At 47.5% G+C, this 17,516-nt stretch overlaps 1 protein-coding gene across 4 annotated transcripts in view; it reads right to left on the bottom strand.

Annotated features, from left to right (window-relative positions):
* emid1 (EMI domain containing 1) overlaps positions 1-17,516 on the bottom strand; it is a 63,393-nt gene that overhangs the window by 8,211 nt on the left and 37,666 nt on the right. For 3 of the 4 annotated variants that reach the window (XM_018749066.2, XM_018749067.2, XM_018749070.2), the window contains exons 4-14: positions 15,470-15,553; positions 14,059-14,120; positions 13,785-13,914; positions 11,545-11,589; positions 11,053-11,160; positions 6,609-6,755; positions 2,382-2,498; positions 2,158-2,210; positions 1,717-1,779; positions 1,580-1,624; positions 644-688 (exon numbers count right to left, since the gene is read on the bottom strand). In XM_018749066.2, the coding sequence (XP_018604582.1) occupies positions 644-688; positions 1,580-1,624; positions 1,717-1,779; positions 2,158-2,210; positions 2,382-2,498; positions 6,609-6,755; positions 11,053-11,160; positions 11,545-11,589; positions 13,785-13,914; positions 14,059-14,120; positions 15,470-15,553 (899 nt within the window). The remainder of the gene's footprint in view (positions 1-643; positions 689-1,579; positions 1,625-1,716; positions 1,780-2,157; positions 2,211-2,381; positions 2,499-6,608; positions 6,756-11,052; positions 11,161-11,544; positions 11,590-13,784; positions 13,915-14,058; positions 14,121-15,469; positions 15,554-17,516) is intronic. The other variant, XM_018749068.2, reaches the window with a different exon arrangement.

Here is a 17,516-nt window from a genome sequence, read left to right on the forward strand (position 1 = left end):
GTAATAAAAGACCTGCGATGAACTGGCGTTCCATCCACAGTATCCCTGCCTGTGTGACACCCTGTGTCTTCAGGATAGCTGCTGAAACACAGCGAGTCTACAAAGGACGAGCGGCTGATGAAAAGAGAATCAATAAATAAGTCTTACAGCGATTCTTTAATTCATTATCTTTACCTGAGGGATCTACAGAACGAAACCTGTGAACAAATGGAAGGAGGTGTGTATTGTTCATTTTTACTGACCGTGACGCAAATCAGGTGAGAAACACTTTCACTTCCAGTTCCAGTTGTGTCTGTTGAGGACCCAGTGTACCATGTGGAAAATGTGTCAGCAGTTTCTGGAGTCCCACCCCCAATATTTAATCCCAGTAAAGTAAAATCACATATCTACATTCCAAAGCTAAGAGTTATGAACAGAGGAGCAGCATGTTTACTTCACTGCGAGCAGCGAGGTGACCCCCTACTTCTAAGGCATGAGAGGGAAACAGATTTGGAAAGTAATAAATTATATGAGAAATGCGCTTGGGGTTCCTCATCTTGCAGCTGTGGCAATGCTTGTGCCTGGTGCTCCTGGCGGGGCCGTGACCTGTGACACAGCGACGGGGGCGCAGAGCGGAGCCCAGCCCAGCCCTGCCCAGCCTTACCGGTAGACCTTTCTCCCCTGGCTCTCCTTTGGCTCCTCGTTCACCCTGCAGGAGCACAGAATGGAGCAGAGAGCTGAGCAACTGCACAAAGCTCTTTCAGTTTACAATATGTCAACATGTCAATTTTGAGCACAAACAACCCTTTAGTTGGTTCTAAAAGTGCGTAACTAAACCCCCCATCAACACACAAGGCTGCGATTCCATAATTCCCTGTATTTCAGTCTAGTCATTTCCGACTGTGTAAGAGACTCTGCTGAAGTCACGCTCATGTTCGAGTGGGAACCTTGCAAAGGGAGGATTTCCTCTCCGTTTCCTAAACTACATCTACTTTCATTTATTCTGGTGATGCTATTACACGGAAAAGGTAAAACTGGTGTACAGGTGGTCCCCAATGTCACGCAGAGGTGTGTATTAGGTGTATTAAATGCATTTTCAACTTACGATATTTTTGACTTATGATGGGTTTTTGGGAACATAACCCCATCATAAATCGGGGACCACCTGTATAAAGTACAAGTAGTTTTTAAACTAATGGGTTTAATTTCTTTAAAAAAATAACATTTTTTGACAAGCCAACACGTTACTAGTGACGCCTGTTGGGTATCAGTGAAATCATGGACAAGGAATCTGAACAACTATAGCGGCAATAAAACTACCAGCAATGTACTTTGACTTGTCACTTACATAAACCGTACCCTACTGGTCCATGTACACAACTAGGGAGCTTTACATCATGAAACCTACGCAGAGAAGCGAGCGATCTACACTAGGTATGGAGTACCTGCACTGTGGAGCACTGCGACACACACAAGGTCTCTGAAGCACAGCAACCCTACGAGTTCTCAGTGTTGCACTCTGCTCTATGTGTCCAAATGTTCGTCTTTATTCACCAAAAACTTCAGCACTGACACACAGACAAAGAGTTTGACATCTTACCGGCTCTCCTTTAATTCCCCTCTCGCCCGGATGTCCCATGGGGCCCTGCAAAGTCAAGGCGAGGTTTAACTAAGGTTCAACAAAGATTCAGGATGACGAGAAAATAATGATAGCTGGCCGCAGTTCGGCGTACTTACTCTCTCCCCTCGGTCACCTTTTGGCCCCGCAGGACCCAGGACCCCGGGGAGCCCAGGTCTGCCCTGGAAAGACACGTACAAACACGGGTCATGCTGGCGACGTGGCTGCGACACGATCATGGACACGACACCTGGAGCAATCGGCCCTTTCATTCATGTAGGACGTCATGGTGAGAAGTTTTAGAGGTGTTTTACTGGCTGCGGAGTTGTTTGTCTGGGATGACACCAAATGGTTACTATTAATCAAAGGAATCTGAACACGGGCTAAATGTCCATAATTATTTCCGTTGAAAGGATATTACACTGGTTACAATTAGCATGGTGGTCGGGGAGCTTTTTGTGGTGATTCCTCCGCAGGCTGCCCATTAAGCCTGTCATCAGCATGCTTCAAAGCCCTTGGGGTGTCTATCAGGACTTACCCATGACCACATCAACACTTACGTTCTGTCCTGGTGGGCCGGGCGGTCCCACCGGGCCCTCAGGACCTGGTGGACCTAGATGACACAAAGATGATGAGAACAGATGAAACATTTCCCAGAGAAAGCTGGTAAAATCTGTCTGTACGCCTCCTGCCATCACATCTTCTATACCCCTTCTTAGCAGCTGACATGATTCATGGCGACTCCATGCAAAGAGTGAATGAGGACAGATGGGAGCAGACCAACCTACAGGTCCGGGGGGTCCCGGGGGTCCAGTGGGTCCAGGGGGCCCCTCAGGCCCCCACACAGGATGTCCCTCAGAGTCCAGGAAGGTGTTTGAGAAGATGGGGTCTTGCCCTTGGCCTAAAGAAAAGAGGATGTGCAGAGCAATATAACCAGGGCTGGTGCAAGGGGCAGCAGGTAGCGTAGTGGTTACTGCTGCTGCCTTGGATGCAAAGGTCATGGTCTGAATTCCACCTACGGCTTGAGCAAGGTACTTACCCTAAATTGCTCCAGTAAAGTTAGCCAGCTGTATAAATGGTTAAGTAATTGTATGTAGCTTAATGGTGTACGTCGCTTTCAAGAAAAACGTCAGCTAAACAAATAAATTTAAATGCAAGGAATTCTGGGGTCCTGCACAAAGTCCACCCCCAGGCACTTTTTTTAAATGTAGTACAATTCTGAGCCTGTGCTGGGTACCACTAAGGGTTCAGTCCCACCATTTGGGTCACAACATTCTCTTAGGGTGACAGAGTGCAAATCCAGTGCCTCTGTGTTCATGTACATTAGATATGACTAGAATAGGAGTAAAAACAATAAAGTAGAGCACGTGGTGAGAGGACAATGTTCTTGTGTCCATGCTCTTCACGTCAGCTCCTTAACCAGAGAGAGATTATTATTATTATTATTATTATTATTACTTCTGCATATTTGTTTAGCTGAAGCTCTTCTCCAAAGCAACTTTCTATACTAAGCTACTTAAAATTTTTCAAACAGCGGGTCATTACTACTGTCAGTACAGAGTAAGCACCTTGCTAGAGGGTACTAGAGCAGGAGCACGGATTCGAACCCGAGTCCTTTGACTATGAAGGAATAGCTGTCAACACAATCAACACCTGTGGCCCTATAAACACAACGGCAATGGTGGCGTTACGAGAATGAGTGTGAATTTGGAGTTGGAACAGGGCAGAGTGCACTTTCTGGTCGTTGTCAAGCACACAAGGAGCACTGGGTTGACGGAGCGCAGGGGAGGGAGGAGACGGGATGGGGGGATAAGGCCCGTCGGCGTCCCCTGGCTGCCAAGAGCCCCTTCGGTCCAAAACACACACTACTAACAATAGCCACAGGGAAGATGACATTTCAACCATTCCTCCCTCTCCTGATGTCTGTATACCCACCCCCCCCGAAGGCTGTGAATGAGCCAACATGATTCATTTCGGGGTTTCAACGCCATTGTCTCTACCCTTGTGTGTGTGTGTGTGTGTGTGTGTGTGTGTGTGTGTATCCGTCCGTCCCATTGCTGCATGTCCTCCGGACAGCCTGATCTAGGCACTGCAGGGGCCTCTCTGTCCCAGTGTACCATCATGCGTTTCCTAGTCCTCTGCTCACTGTGCCACACACACCCAAACCTTAAGACAAGCTGTGTCTGCGTGCAGTTTGCCCTCTCTCCACACACACACACACACACACACACACACACACACACACACACACACGCCCACACGCCTCCCTCCTTCCCTTCCCTTTCCAAAACACTCCTAAACTCTCTCTCTTGCTATAACTTCTGCTGCCTTGCGGCACCACGGTAACCGAAATGTTTCATGCTGCCAAAGGAAAATCGGACATAACACACAGAGACCAGCACAGAAGAGAAAAAAACAAACGAATAAACAATCAAACAGTTATGATGATGGGTAAACATGGGGAACATAACAAAATGAGCGCACTCCAGGCTTTTGTATACTTCTATGCTTTGGGACCAGGGTCTGCAGGATACATGCCAGGTGTGAGGAATGGAGGACACAGGACAGGACACGTGGGGCAGAGCAGCAGCAAACACTCCTTCCTGCCTCCATTATTTTGTTGCTCTGTGTTTCATGAGGAATCCAAACACTCCTCTCTGCCTACAGCCCAAACACTGCAAAGTTCCTACATTCAAACCTTCTGCCCCACACGACTCTAAACAGTTCCTACCTCGGCTCCCAAATAGAGGGGCTCATGTACGCTCCAGTGTGCTGCCAGCAGGGTGCCACCCCCTTCAGCCCGTTCTCCCTCAGCAGAACTTCGTCTGCCCCAGCATCACAAAGGTCAAGTGTTCCTGAAACACCTCCCCCTCGTATCGCGAACAGTCACAAATCAAAGATGTAATTACCTTTTTAATGGTAGAATTGTCTGTGTGTTCATGAACCCCAAAAGTGACACCCATTTATGGTAAAACGTCCCCAAATCCCATTAAAATTGACAAACTTGTTTCAATAGTTTACATTATTTATCATAACACAATGAGAGAGCAATTTCACTTAATATATTACTCTGTAACATGGTATGATTGTGTACTTGTGGACCTGGCCAAGCCCACCATACCACCACGCCCCCTCCTCAATGAAAACAATGGAAATGAATTTACTGTCACGGAGCGAGTCAACATGGTGTCTCATAGCACCTACGCAGTGTGATTGGACATGGGTTCGATCACTGCTCAGTGTGGAGTTGGCACGTTGTCCCCGTGTTTGTGTGGGTTTCCTCTCACAGTCCAAAGATGTGTTAATGTATGTGAACACCAGGTGATGAACCTTTCTGGGATCTTGTACTTTCAGGATACACTCTGGATCGCAGTGACTCTGACATTGGGTAAATCGCTGCGGACACTTTCCAGGTGACTTGAGACACAAAGCTGAAGATCGGAACATAGTCGAGAACATGCTGGTACAACAAGGGGGTACGTGGGATGTGGTCCCTCAGCCCCACTATGAAATATTTCTTCGTCGACTGGTAAAGGGTGGACATGTCCTGCATATGTGTTCCTCTGCACCTCCCTGATCTTCACAAGACTTTGTTTTCATTCCTAGTTCCAGGACAGGGTAGGTGGTGCACTGGTTACAGCTGTAACTGTTGGACTCAAAGGATGCAGGTTGGAATCCAATCTCCTGCTATAGTACCCTTGACCAAGGTATTTACCATCAACTGATAAAGTTATCCAGCTGCATAAATGGGGTAAATAACTGTAGGTAGCTTAACATTGTAGGTCACTCTGGAAAAGGGTTATATGAATGGGTCTGATAAGTGAGTAAATAAAATAAAACGACACATATGGAAAGCGGTGAATAGCACATTTACACACCTCCTCTACTTCTCTACACTCTGCCGGATGCATTGTGCATCGTCACTCTCTTGGGAGACCTTTATTTGCCCGATTGCACACAGCAACCCATTCATTCTTTGCCAAGGTCAAGCACCTACAGCCATGTCCCCTCTCTGCAGACAGCTACCTTTGGCCCCTTTACTCTGGCCAACGCTGAGCCTGACCACCTTGTCCCCCTGAGACCCGTCCGCGAACACCGAAGCACATCTGGTAGCACTTGAGTGATGTCAGCCATCTTGTTGGCGGACAGGTTGCCTTCGCAGCATCAGCTCTGCCTTTCATCCCCCTTCCACCCCTCTGACGTCTTTGTGTCCCAAGGGGGTCTGAGTGTGGGAGCTTCTTAAAGAAAAACTTAGTTTCTACTGAAAACACTGGACATCTCTAGTCCTCTAGACCTCTACACCTATATCTGACAAGAGCAAGAGCCCCTCTGGTTTCCGAGGCCCACGTCGCCGCCGCCTGCTGCAGCACCACAGATGCCTGCTGCAGCACCACAGATGCCCCCGCAGGTACATAAAGGCTGTTTTCAACATTTAATCACAGCTGTCGCTCCACACTGCGCCATGTGGTTGTGGTTACCTGTAGTCATGGCGACAGCTCACAGTCCGTCTCAATTTTCTCACAAAGCTTTTGAAACAACAGTATTTTGTATGAGTGGGGACTTCAGTGCCTCTGCATTACATCAGGGAGACCACCCACTTGGGTAAAGGTGAAGAAGCCCTCTCCCCCCATACACAGATCCACCGCAGTGGGTACTTGCTACATGTGGAGTGAAGGACACACCCCATGTGACAGGGGTCTGACAGGGACTGTGGAACTGTTTAGATGTTGTCAATGTGGGGGGATGGGCTAGCTTTTCCTTCATCTGGGTTAGGAACCTGAGGCCTATCGGGGGCCACTGTCACGTATCACGACATAAGGATAACTTGCTGCCTGACACTCCTTACCTGGGCGAAATAGTCAACCTTACCTAACCCCTTACCTGGGTTTTGTTGTGAAAGAGCTCTCATCTTTACACACACACACACACACACACTTTGCATACGTGACACTTGTTATAGGAGATTCTCCAACTGTGAATGTGTACAAAGTGTGAGAGTTCCACCACTTACCACGTTTTGGAGGACTTCCCAGCTCTAGGATACGAGCATGTGCAGCAGCAGGAAGCCTTGGGGGCCCAGGGGGTCCAGGGGGCCCTGGGGGGCCAGGAAGGCCAGGTAGACCCCTTTCTCCTGGGAGACCTGGTGGTCCCTGGGGTCCTGTCAGCAGTGTGACACAGGCCACAAAGTGAGGAAAGCAGTGGGAGCAAGAGGCCAGTGACAATAACATTACATCACACACGACGACAATAACAGCTTATCACAGTTGGTCAGCATTAACAAATGATAAATTATTTATTCTAAAGCAAATCCTGTGTTTGTACAAATTGCCAAAGGAAAATGTAATCTTTGGAATCAGACTAACTGCCCTCTGATTGTTCCAGCATCTTTCCCCTTGGCAGCTGGCAAGCAGGACGGCGCGCTCAGTGACAGGAAGCTTGGCTCAGACACACTTTGGAGTCCAGATCGTGTTTCGTGGTACTTGGTACGGCAGCCTTTAACAAGGCCGAGATGGAAAAACCCAGACGGGAGAGGGCTGGAGAAGGGAAATGGCGCGGAGCCCCCCCTGAACAGACTATTGGGTTTCCTTCCTTGGACCTCTGGGGGGGGCTTGCTAATACCAACAGGGAGCAATAGGGGAGCCTTCTGTTTGGGCGTAATTAACAGGAGGGTAGCGATTAATTGCAGGCTCGAATCCAGCTCGGTCTGTGTGGAGTTTGCATGTTCTCCACGTGTCAGAGGAAACCAACACAAAAACAGAGAGACATGCAAACTCCACACAAACTGAGCGAGCATCAAACCCATGTCCATTTATACTGCACAGGTGATACCCACTGCGCCACCATGCTGCTTTAACCACATCTGTCCCAAATCAGTTCTCTTAAGGTAAATGTTATCAAATGATTGCCATTAATAGCATCGTTAACACCGTCACACAGATGTTAAATACAGGATTTTCTTTTTTCAACATTTTTGGGTACATCTGTGTGTCCAGTTTTACTTGAATACAGCAAACACATTATTTCCCAGATCTGCATTGGCCATGAACGATACGATACCAGCTGGATCAATTAAGCCGACATAAACAGGAAAACATGAGAATCAGCACAAACACAGCCCTTGAGAAAGGGAGTCCGACGCTCTGGAGGGAAGTGCTCTGCTTGAAGCTCAGCGGCAGAGGGGCTCAGCTGGAGCCAGGCGCTGTGTTAAGAAACCCAAACAAATCCCAGCAGCCCCAGCCAGTGAAATCATACTTCGTACTCCTCGGAGGTGGTGCTGCACCACATCATCCAGCCTAGGCTGTCGCCACCCATCGCTCTCGCTTCACATGAACCCAGTAATCATTTCGGACAGTTGTCAACAACACCTTGTTTTTCTTCACCGGACATGGTGTCTCAACACATGAAAGGTTGAAGAGGACAAGAGTCCAACCCTCCTCACCCAGTGTGTGTGGAGTTTGCAGGTTCTCCTTGTGCTTGTGTGGGTTTCCCGCCCCAACAGTCCAAGACAAATACATAGGTTTAGCGCATCAGCAATCTGAGTGAATTTCCCCAGGGGGATCAGCGACGTGTGATCATTATTAGCTACATTTCACATTTTATCTGCGAAGCCAGCTGACTGAATCCAGCAAGTACCTTTGCAAGGACAGCAGGGCCCAGGGAAGTTCAGTCCTGGAAACACACACTCATGCACATTCTGTAATTACTTTTCAATGAGAAACTAATCAAAGTGAAACTCCACATGAAGTCATACATCTCCAAACAGCAAGCAAATTAAAACAATTAAGAATCAAGGTAAGACAGAACTCAGCAGGCCCTATTGCTATGTGAACTGGTCCTCAGCAAAAATTACAGGCATCCCTCAATTTAGGAACTCTTTTTATCCAGAATTTTGGTATAATGGCTTTTTGGCTTTCATACCAAATTTTCAATTTCTGGAACAAAAAAAAATCAGTATAAGAAATTTTATTCAAATTGCATCCAAAAAAATTGTATGTTGTATGAGGGAAGTGGACGTGCAGTAATGTACTGTAGTTGGCACTAGTGTACCATTAGCTGTTTCCTGCTGGCTTCCTGTCTCATGTTCACTTTGCTTCCATGTGCTTGTGCAGTTGCTGTGAAAGAATGACTGCCAAGCCTACTCCCTATTCCATCCAGCACAACTCAAAATCAACCTCTCTCTTCACTGGGTACGGTAACAGTTCACTACAGTAAATTGTCTTATTTTAATTTGTGTGCACCTTAGCAAAATGTTTATTATCCAGTGTTGTTGTCTATTGGATATGAGGAAAACACAATTTGTTTCCAATAATGCTAAAAAATAGCTTTAAAGTGGGCAGGATATTATGGCTAGGGTCTTGAGTGCAGACAGATCCAGCTTCTTTGTCTAGGAAGCACATACCATACCCTCCCCTCACTGCTGACTCAGGGAAAAAGCCAGAGCGACTGGGCAATAGCCCTTGAACATTTGATTACATCTCCTTGGAAAGTCATGGCTCTGAAATTGGACATGGTCCCCTATCGCTCTTACAAGTTTACTTTATGGGGATGTCCGTTTTTGTTACCCCCATCTTACAAGGATTTCGGGCCGGACCTTCAGCCACATCAAATAGATAGAGCTCTATTTCACGACTTACAATGTTTGTGCAAGATCAAAAACATTTTTTGTTTGCTTTCCTCTTAATAACAGCTGAGGAAAAACAAAGACAATCCGAGAGGAACGTCCTTTAGAGATCACTTTGTGCTCCGAGGACACATGAAACAGTAGATTTGAGAAAAAGAAAGAATAAAGCCGAATCCATATGGAAGAAATAAGGACCTCAGTCCTATGTAAATAGCTCATGTTTGCTGCGTATTAAATTCACATGGCTGTCCTCTGAAAATGACTGTAATTTACTTTGCTCTAAATTTGATTTACCCCACAGGAATCAAGCAGGGGTGAGGAGTCACTGAGGGTCACGCTGTGTTCTGCAGCGCTCTGTTCGTGTGTTCAATGGTAACACACGGTCACAATGAGCATTCTTTAATTATTCACAGGGGTTTGCTGAAGAAAGAGCTGCAATGTTTCTGCAGAAATCACAACTGGAATCTAAAGTTGGATTTGACAGCTTGCCGTTTTACCCAATTTGACCCCTTTTGTTTTAAAAAGGGCATCGAAAGCCAGTTAAGAGCAAGGGAATCGGCAAGAGCAGCAATTGGCAGAGCAGCAATGAAAGCTGGAAAAGGTTCTCATGTTCTCACGTTCTCACAATGATATTTGCTCACGCTGGCGTACGTGAGGACCTTTTCCATCTTTGAATTGAATTGTTCAAGCCCTGTTTTTTTTCTATAGTGCAATATGAATGTGAAAGTTGGGCCCAAAAAAAAAAAACAGGACAGGAAGACTCCTTTGAACTGTAGTGCTGGACAAGACTTCTTAAGACACTATGGACAGAGAGGAAAACACAGAGGCTGACATCAGGTCAAATCAGGCCAGAAGTATCCTTAGAAGGAACAATGATGAGACTGAAGATGGACACATCATCTATGGATGAACTTCATCCTGAACCTTCATCCTGAATCTTTCATCCATCATCATGAACTATGGACACATCATGCCAAGGCTGGACTCAAGCTGAAGGTGAAAGGAGGAAAGGAAGAGCAGCAACCAGATGGATGGGCTCAATTGCAGTGACAATGGACACAGCCCTTCCAACACAGAGGACACAAGTGAAAGACTGAAATGTCTGGAAACACTATTTATGTGGTCGCCAAGAGTCAACATCAACTCGATGGCACTTAACATCAACAACAGTGTAATTTGTAATACTTTGCAGTCCTGCACAGAATTTCTCTCTCCTCCTTCACGGAACCACAGCGCAAAAGTGGCTCCATGCCATCGTATAAGCATCTTCACACGGAACTGTTCTCCAGGATGCGCTGCTTTCCTGCCTGCTGCCACGGCTCAGAGCTCTGTTTCCTGCCAGGGCTTCTGATGCTCAGGAAATGAGGCACCCCGGCTTGGACTGTTCTGGAAATGCTTTTGTCATGTCTGCGACTCAAACTATAAAGTAACTGGTAAGTACACGCACACAGACACACCTATTCGCATTGACCTCTGTTTTTGTCCATGTTTATTTAATTTAAATGCAATCCACTATTTAAACACTTTTATACTTGTCTGAATGTGGTATTTACCGCTGTCTCTGCTTTTGTACACGTGCTGCTCGAGCCTTGTGCAATTTCCGTTGGCAGCAATAAAGTTATTTATCATCCAACTGTCCATCCATCGATCTGTTTCCACCGGTAAGCTGACTGTTCTATTTCCATGTAAAACCATGTTATTTTTATCCTACTGTTACCTATCGATTGTTCTGCTGCCACAGCTCAGAGCTCTGTTTCCTGCCTAAGCAGGTCAAATAACAATAAATGAAGTCAAACACCTCCAAGAACTGGCAACAAGGAATACAGAGCCTTACCCACGGGACCAGGGGCCCCCTTTGACCCTGGAGCCCCCAAGGGACCTCTCACTCCTGCCTCCCCACGGGGTCCGCTGGGTCCTGGCAGACCCCTGGATCCAGGCCTTCCTGACGAGAGAGCAGAACCAGGTCACCAACACCATGCCAGGTAGTGTTGTAGGCTCGCAATTTTGCTGTAAGACCAATGCAAGATGTCCTGCTCTTAATGTTACAATAATGAAGCTGGGGCAGCATGTGGTATTGTGGTTAGAGCTGCTGCCTTGCACTCAAAGGACTCTGATTCGAATCTCCTCTCTCTTGCTGTAGTACCCTTGAGCAAGGTACTTACCCTGAATTGGCACAGTAAAAATTACCCAGCCATAATAAATCTTTGTAAGTAGTTTTACACTAAGTTGCTTAAGTCACAACAGCTCTAGGAAGTCCTCTAACTGACTTTAGCAGTGGAATTATAACTCTGAGTTCGGCTCTGAACTGTGAATATCAGTAGCTCACCGTCTCGGCCAGGGCTGCCGTCCTTTCCCCTCTCCCCCTGTGGACCTATGGGAGACAAGAGTAGAAAGAGACAGGAAGTGAAACGCTGAGCTTTGACATGGATATGAAACCTGCCAGATCTGTGTTTTGGTCAGAAAAGCAGAAAAAAAACGATGTGACCACCTGATTTTTACATTGTTTATGTACACACTTAAGTCACGTTGTTTTATTTTAATATTAAATTGCCAAAGGATGTCCTGGAATCAAAAAAGGCCCATTTAAACTTGTTCCATTTAATCTGGCACACAAAGAGTCCTAGTAATTTAGTATGATTTCTGATTCGAAAAGAAGGACTTGGGCACTGCAGTTCCTCCCTTCTCGATACAGCGTTCCTACAATCTGGCAGGTGGTCGTCATCACGACATCAGAGAACGCCCCACTGCAGGCACATCTGCCGCGCACTCCTCCGCCAGGGGCTCTCCGTCTCCAGCCTCTCGTCTTTCTCGACACTGGCCAAATTATCGTGTGCCATTTGGAGCGACTAAACATCATACCCCTCCAACAAGAACAGCATGAGAGCTGACTCATCTATCAAGCTAGCCAGGGATCCGGGGAACAAATCCCCCTCAAAATTCAGATTCAGGTCTACAGGGCTGATTTTCATATGTTGACAGGTCTAGAGATCTTGTTAAGTGTTTCAGTCATCTTACATCGGCATGTAGCATAACTTTTTGGGCACTCGGGGACATGTGATGTCATACTGCTTCACGCTGTGCCAGCTTGGCCATGCTGACACTGATCTGGTTGTCGGACCTAAACAGCATGGAGACAGACACTGCTCCCTCAACACAGCGCTGCGAGAAGGACAGACTTTTGTTCTTCCTGGTGCCAAACACCGTAAAGATAATGTTCTGTAATTAACTGCCTGTGGGAATGAAAGCAGGAATTTAGTCAGTCTGGCAGTCAGGAATTTGACGGCGTTATACCACCCTGTGGCTGACATGTGGTTTACTGAATGGAAGGATCCGCACCGACATGAGAAACTCCCGCAAAGACCCCCTCAATCCTGATCTGGCTCTCTGGGGCGGTTTGGGGAGAGGAAGGGCCTGTCTACCTCCGCCTAAGCTGGTAATGCACTAGTGCTGTATCTCCATAGGGATCCTGACTGATGTAGATGTGCATTCTAACTGTTTGAGGGCAGCCCAGCAGTAAACCCACACAGAGCGAACACTGATGTCTCAGTATCCAAGTCCACCCACTGCCATGACACCTTTGCTATGTACAGTGCTGTGCAGTACGTCCCTCTTCCACATCTTCTCTATTTTTTGCAGCTTTTCCGCATTAAATTTCATTGGCTCTTTCAGTCAGTTTAAGAAGCATGACTGAATGAATAGAGCCTAAGACAGAAGAGTGACACACGTATGGCTTTTAAGTCATTTCCTTAGTGGGAAACATAATGAAACGTGTGGTCATCATGTCAAAAAGTCAATAATTGTTGGCAGCACCTTTAGCTGTAATGACTGCGACTGAACACTTTTCATGTGATCAACAACAGAGAAAACTGGAAAGGGGGAAAATACCTTTTCACAACGCTGTACAAACACAGACAGGCAACTGCAGACATCATACCATTTTCTTTTCAGTTAATTGGGATTGGAAACAGAAATGTGTACAAGACTGTGTATCAACACAGATATGTTACTGGGAGGTCTACAGAGGAGGAGGACTTCTTTATGTTCACAGTCTTGAGCGCAGGTCCAGGGAAGGACAACTTTTATGTGTTTGCTTCCTGGAGAAGGGGGGGATGCGGTGGCGCAGTGGGTTTATCCAGGTCCTGCTCTGTGGTGGTCTAGGGTTCGAGTTCTGCTTGGGGTGCCTTGTGATGGACTGGCGTCACATCCTGGGTGTGTCCCCTCTCCCTCCAGCCTTGCGCCCTGTGTTGCCGGGTTAGGCTCCAGCTCACCGTGACCCTGCTCAGGACAAGCGTGTGTGTAGGTGCCTGCGCATGTGCATGCATGCTTCCTGCAGACCTATGCAGCTTTGCCATTTTGTCAGTCAGACCACCTAAGGGGGAAGTTACTGGGGTGTGAGGCGTAAATATGGAGAACAGTAGGTCTCGAAAAGATTCCTTTCTTGTCCTGTCAAGCAGCGCTTGCTCTGCTCGTCACAGTCCCCATATTCATAACTGAAACAATGACCCAGTATTAACTGTGCACCTCCATGCACCAAAGCATGAATCTCCTGGTTGAAGGTACACATACCCATGGGCCCTTGAGCTCCTGGTGCACCTTTCGCTGGCGGTGCCCCTAACAGAGAAAATCCTCCTGTTATTCCCTCCTGGCCCTGTAGGTGGCGATGAGACAAGGAGGTTGGGCTCGTCAGGAGCTGGACCTGGAAGATCCAAAAAACACAGAGTTACTATGGAACCAAAGATCTCCAGGTAAATGTGAAATTAAACCAGTTACACTTGTACGAGAGGATACAGTCATCTACTGTACCTCCCACAGCCAAAAGACCAGGAAATGGACACTGTACCTTAGCCTCAAGTGAGCTCAGCTGATTTGTGAGCGCTGTGATGCGACTGCAATTCAGACAGCCTGCAGCAGAAGGGAAGGACAGAAAGGCTCATGGATATGAGACTCCGGTGATGAGCAGAAAAAAATGTATTTATAGTGCAGTGAAAAATTATCTGCCCCGTTTCCATTTTTTCCTGTTTTTGAGTTTTTGTAAATATTCAATCGGATGAGATCTTTTTATCAGTTATAGTAGAGCCTGAAAGAGGAAAAATGACACCAGTACTGTTTTTTCATGCCATTTTTCATGTTGTGTCATTTTCTTCGTGTGGAAGATAATGAAATGTGAAATCATAGGTGTGAAAAAGTAATTGTCAGTAAGCAACTGGTCAGTAACTGGATGTGTCACCTTTAGGTGCAATGACTGCAACTAAACACTTGTGTCGTTAGACTGGAATTTAGCATCTTCCGGAGTAGACCGCGTTGTCATAGAGACTAATCCCAACGTTTAGTTTCCTATGATGGAAACATCCTCAGGGTTCTGCATCGTGAACCGTTAGACATTGTCTTCCCAGATCATTGATGTAGTCTGTTAGGTTGATTGAGGAGTTCGGGTATTTATAGCGGTTGGTGGGCGAGGCTGTAGTCAGCAAGGGGTGCGATTGGATCGTGTATCTGCCGGAGGGCGGGTTCATAAGTAGTAAGGGGTCCTATTGTCAGCGTGTGGCCTCCCTTGAGGGGCTGTACCAGCCGGGGGCAGTTCGTCTATTGGCTGTTCAGCTTTGAGGTGGTTTGATGATTGGTCAGTGGTGTATCTGGTGGAGATAGATGAGATTAGTGGAGTCCATGTTTGTGACAACTTGAAACCATCTTCTTTGTTAAAGTTGTCTGGATGCTTTTCTATCTCTATGGCTTCTCTAACCAATCTGCTTCTGTAGTTGGAGACTGATGCCAGTACCCTTGTTTGCTCAAAGTTTACTAGGTGACCAGTCTCTAGTGAGTGCTCCGGAGGATGTTTCCGAAATAGGAAACGAAATGTTGGGATTAGTCTCTATGACAACGCAGTCTACTCCGGAAGATGCTAAATTCCAGTCTAATGACAACGGCTGCGGAAGCCTACGTGACCTGTGTAGCTGTTGACCAGGGTCTTGCATTGATGTGGAAGAATTTTGGCCCAGTCCTCCATGTATTATCATTCACACCACGGAAATAACATACTGACAAAAGATCTCATCAAACTGAATGTCCAAAAGGTGAAAAAGGAGAAAACAGGAAACGGGGCAAATACTTTTTCAGTGCACTGTGACCTGCATTACAAGTCAGTCTTGTGTGGTGGTCTCCACTAAAGCTGAACTCATGTGTGCAAACGGGAGGGAGCAGCAGGGTAATAGGGAGATGGAGAGCAGTGCTGGGGTTGTGGCTCGAACCCTTACTAGAAAGCTGCTCTTGAGCAGGTGGGGGGCGTGGGGTGGGCTGCTTTCGCACGGCCTCCTGAGCCACCAGGTGGTTCTCTGTCTCTGAGGAGGACAAGGATGGGGGTCAGGCAAAGCGTTTCTCCATAAGGAATGTTCCTAGGCCACAGGCAACTTGAAGCATGGTCTGAGTCCAGCTCCATGTCATGGAGGCAATTTATCTTGCAGTAAGACACACAAACCCTCCTCCACGAAACACCTCCCGCCACGGAGCCCATTCTCGTGGTCATTTCTCTACACAAACAGCATCGTTCAGATGGTTCTGATTCAGTTTTCTGATCTGGCCGCTCGTTCTCTTTCACAACCCCAGGAGCCTGGGCTGGTTCTGCTCTGAAAACCCGCAACAATAAGCTCTGCTGCTACAGAGCCTGCACAGGAGAGGGGGGGCCCCCCTTCCAGGTATCCCCTGCAGGGGCGGACGTGGAGCAGAAAATGAGACAAGGGTCACAGGAGGAGCAGAGAGATGCCCTGTGACAGCACTCTTTGTTGGCCCTTAGCCATGTGACACACATAGACCCTTAGGCCCTTCTCTTCTATGCCACTTGCTTTCCTAAACCGCGCTGCTTTCTGTTGCATTTTCAGGAGACAAAAGCAGATTGTTTCACACGATTTTTTAAAAAAAAGTAGAAACAGCAGAGAGAAGATTCCTGGGTGCGAGAGCGCAAAGAGAAAAACAATGGTTTCCTTGTGCTGTGACAATGGGAGCTGTGCTTGTGTTTTTGACCACAAGAGGTGTGGGAGGTGGTGCTTTGGCTCGGACTCTCGAAGCCATTTCTCCGAGCCTCCATTCCCAGGGGTCCCAGTGCACCCCCTGCAAAGCCGCTCACTCAAGGAACACAAATGCATTGATATAAATTTATAGTTGTTGTGGTAACATGGTGGTGCAGCAGGTAGCACCGATGCCTCACACCTCCGGAGGTGTGGGTTCAGATCTGGCTCAGCCTTCGTGGAGTTTGCATGTTCTGCCTGTGTTGGCCTGGGTTTCTTCCAAGTGGTCTGGTTCGCTCCCACAGTCCAAAGTGATGTGTTTCAGGTGGCATGAGTGTGTGTTAAATTTCTGCGTAGATGTGTAAGTGAGTTCAGTGCATCACCGAGAAGACTCATCTTCCCATTAATTTATGAGCACGTGAAAATATTAAATTGCACCTCCTGTTAATTGCGTTAACATCCTAGGCTGTAATTTTAAAAGGAAACAAATTTATTATAAAAAGGTTAAATATGAATGTGTGTGGGAGCACATATTGTCTGAACCGCTTGTCCCATACGGGGTCGCGGGGAGCCGGAGTCTAACCCGGCAACACAGGGCGTAAGGCCGGAGAGGGAGGGGACACACCCAGGACGAGACTCCAGTCCGTCGCAAGGTACCCCAAGCGGAACTCGAACCCCGGACCCACCAGAGAGCAGGACCCGGTCCAACCCGCTGCGTGTGTGGGAGCAGCATTATGAAAAAAACTTTTCCCACACAGATACACATACAAATGCACAGCTGACCTACTTCGGCTCTGTTGTACCGCGGCATGAGAGCCACCCCGTGCTGGGATGACACGCTTCTTATACGTGTGTGCGCACCTGTGTGTGTGAGCTGGATACACAGCCACGGGGGAGACGCCCTCAGGTGCCACGACACACTCCTGCATTGCAGGCTCTTTGTGTGACACAATTCTGTGGCGCTCAGAATACCAAGGAGGCACAGACATGAAAGCGACATTAAACACGACGCCCCCCGAGCGCGAGCAGGAGGTGCAACACATGGCCGCACAGCGAGTGTCAAATCCAAACAAACGACGTCACTGGGACAGCACTTGGAACACCTCAGCAATTCTTAATGAAAATGGCTGGGGGTGGGGGGACTTGGCTAGGCTGAACGTGCTCCAGAGCCTCCTTGTCTCCTCTGGCCCCCCACCACCATCACCCCATGGACTGAGAGAGAGGTTCTGAGAGCCCTCCCAAAGGCCAAACACCGTCCTGCATCATGACTGAGGTTACCCAAACAACGCCCCCCACCGCC

This window comes from Scleropages formosus, chromosome 19 (genome assembly GCF_900964775.1).
Source record: "Scleropages formosus chromosome 19, fSclFor1.1, whole genome shotgun sequence".
In the NCBI taxonomy this organism is placed as follows: domain Eukaryota; kingdom Metazoa; phylum Chordata; class Actinopteri; order Osteoglossiformes; family Osteoglossidae; genus Scleropages; species Scleropages formosus.